We start from the raw sequence: 2,500 nt of genomic DNA on the forward strand, positions 1-2,500 counted from the left end.
TACCTGACTCTGTAGCTGGGAGGCCTCTCTAGCGTGCTGGGTCTCCAGGGTTTCTGGGAGATGCTGATACAGAAGAGCTGGCAGTCTGCCTCCTCCCAGCCTCCTTGTACTTGGCCTGTGAGGCAGCCCAGGGCACACACGCACACAGCAAGACATAGTGTCATTGTTGACACATTTTGGCAAGGATGTTTAACGAAAGAAATTGAGGACAATTATATTATTACATGACATTACAAAAGTATGACATTTGAAAATCCTTGAATACAGACTTACTCCTTAGCATTCAAATATGGTGAAGAAGATTCCCATACCAATTTATGAAAGGGTTTTTTAGTAATGTTTATAGCTGACACATTTCAATATTTCTGTTACTAGCTGGAAGCATCTTTATAATCTGCATGGTGTAGTTAATCAAAGTCGACCTACAGATATGGTACACTTTTATCTCCACTCTACCTACCTAATCACCGATCATTCACCCAACCACCTTCCTATCCATCTGTCCCTCCAATCCATTCATGACCATAATGAAGGGGATTCACACCCTATAACTCATTGTCCGTCCCCCCCAAAAAGATGGGCCTTGATCCCCTAGCAACCGTCTGCTAGGTGAACTGAATGCGCCATATCGCATTCAGTTCCACCGTCCTGTGAGCGTTTAGAACCAAGATGGCCCTAGGTGAAGAAGGCCCATTGTGTGTCCCTGGCGGCAGGTTCAGGGCGAGGGCCTGGTCCGGGGGGGGGGGGGGGGCGTTTCACCCACCTCACTCAGCATGTCCGTCAGGTCCCGGGCGCGCTGCGTCTCCAGGGTCTGGGGCATCAGGGAGTACAGGCTGATGCTGGCCTCCCTCTTGCCTTCCTCCTTGTACTTCACCTGGCGGCAGAGGAGACAAGAGAGTGAAGCAAACACACCGGGAAGAAAGGGAACGCTAGAATGTCTTTTTGTTCTCTTGTTAATCTTGTTGTTAGTCTTCCATGATGGTCTAGAAGTTGTTTGGGGAAAATAATCCTTTTTGAGAAAGGTTGTTCTGACGTATGCAGTGTGAAAAGGACCGCTGCAAGTCAACTTACCAGTGGATATATCAGAAAAGCATTTCCAATACCTATTATTAGAAGGGCATGAGGGCGGATTGAGTGTTGGTCTGCTTGGGCTCCACTGACCTCACTCTGCTGCTCTGACTGCTCCTTGGCAAAGTGCATCTCGTTGGTCTCGGGCATCAGGTGGTACAGGCTGGAGGAGCCGTCCGTCCGGGAGGCCTGCTTGTACTGGAGCTGCAGGCAGGCCGCACACAGGCAGCACACGTTAGGTCACATAAGGATCACATACAGAAAGGGGAGACGACGTACATATCACATGCAGATCCCATGTGCAAAAGCACATACAAGATCACAGACGGTGAGATAACATGGATGATGCTGTTATGAGGGTCAGTGGTGGATACACCTTTCTGATAAAATGTAAATTAGTTCACAAAAATAGATACAACATGGGAACTCCTGTGTGTTTGTGTGCGTGCGTGCGTGCGTGCGTGCGTGCGTGCGTGCGTGCGTGCGTGCGTGCGTGCGTGCGTGCGTGCGTGCGTGCGTGCGTGCGTGCGTGCGTGCGTGCGTGCGTGCGTGCGTGCGTGCGTGCTGCGTGCGTGCGTGCGTGCGTGCGTGCGTGCGTGCGTGCGTGCGTGCGTGCGTGCGTGCGTGCGTGTGTGTGTGTGTACCTGGCTCTGTAGCTGAGAGGCCTCTCTAGCGTGCTGGGTCTCCAGTGTCTCAGGTAGAGTAGAGTACAGAGAGCTACCGTCTCCTCTCTTCCCGGACTCCCTGTACTTCATCTGGAACATAAGGGTCAGCAACCAACAACAGAACAATGACCTGGTTGTGACCCGGACATGACCAAAGGCAAATGGGTAGTATGACTGTATTATTGATTTAGTAAACATTGATCCTAGCTTTACCTCGCTCTGTGTCTGAGAGACGGTCTTGGCGAACTGGGTGTCTGAGGTCTCTGGGAGTTGAGAGTAGATGCTCTGAGAGAGACCCTTCTTACCGTCCTCCTTGTACTTGTTCTGGAATAACACAGAAAATTAAACATTCGTGAAAAATAAAAAATAAAAAATAAAGTGGCATTGAATATTGATGGTGAAAGAGAGACTGAGACTTTGATTAGTGTTGAAACAATAGGACTACTAGTACAATCTCCTTTGTCATGAAAATAAGTAGAGTTTGTTATGTCTATTGTTTCACTGGCATATTTTGTGCAGAACAGTTGAAGTGATAGGAAGAGACATTCACCTCACTCTGCATGCCAGTGACCTCCCTGGCGAAGCAGGTCTCCAGCGTGTCGGCCATGGTGGAGTAGAGGGAGGAGGACCTCTCCTTCTTACCACTCTCCTTGTACTTCCCCTGGGTCACAAAGACACGCCGAACAACTCTCTGATCAGACACAGTTAGAAAGACACGGAATAATAACACAACAAAAGGGTTTAGCTATCAACACAAGGTTGGCATT

At 49.3% G+C, this 2,500-nt stretch overlaps 1 protein-coding gene across 1 annotated transcript in view; it reads right to left on the reverse strand.

Moving 5' to 3' along the window:
• The window catches only part of LOC130376947 (nebulin-like), a 3,952-nt gene that overhangs the window by 931 nt on the left and 521 nt on the right, over positions 1-2,500 (reverse strand). The window contains exons 2-7 of the mRNA XM_056583879.1: positions 2,284-2,394; positions 1,947-2,057; positions 1,713-1,823; positions 1,162-1,272; positions 764-874; positions 4-115 (exon numbers count right to left, since the gene is read on the reverse strand). Of these exons, the coding sequence (XP_056439854.1) occupies positions 29-115; positions 764-874; positions 1,162-1,272; positions 1,713-1,823; positions 1,947-2,057; positions 2,284-2,340 (588 nt within the window). The 5' untranslated portion in view covers positions 2,341-2,394 and the 3' untranslated portion in view covers positions 4-28. The remainder of the gene's footprint in view (positions 1-3; positions 116-763; positions 875-1,161; positions 1,273-1,712; positions 1,824-1,946; positions 2,058-2,283; positions 2,395-2,500) is intronic.

This window comes from Gadus chalcogrammus, chromosome 23, assembly GCF_026213295.1.
Source record: "Gadus chalcogrammus isolate NIFS_2021 chromosome 23, NIFS_Gcha_1.0, whole genome shotgun sequence".
NCBI lineage: Eukaryota > Metazoa > Chordata > Actinopteri > Gadiformes > Gadidae > Gadus > Gadus chalcogrammus.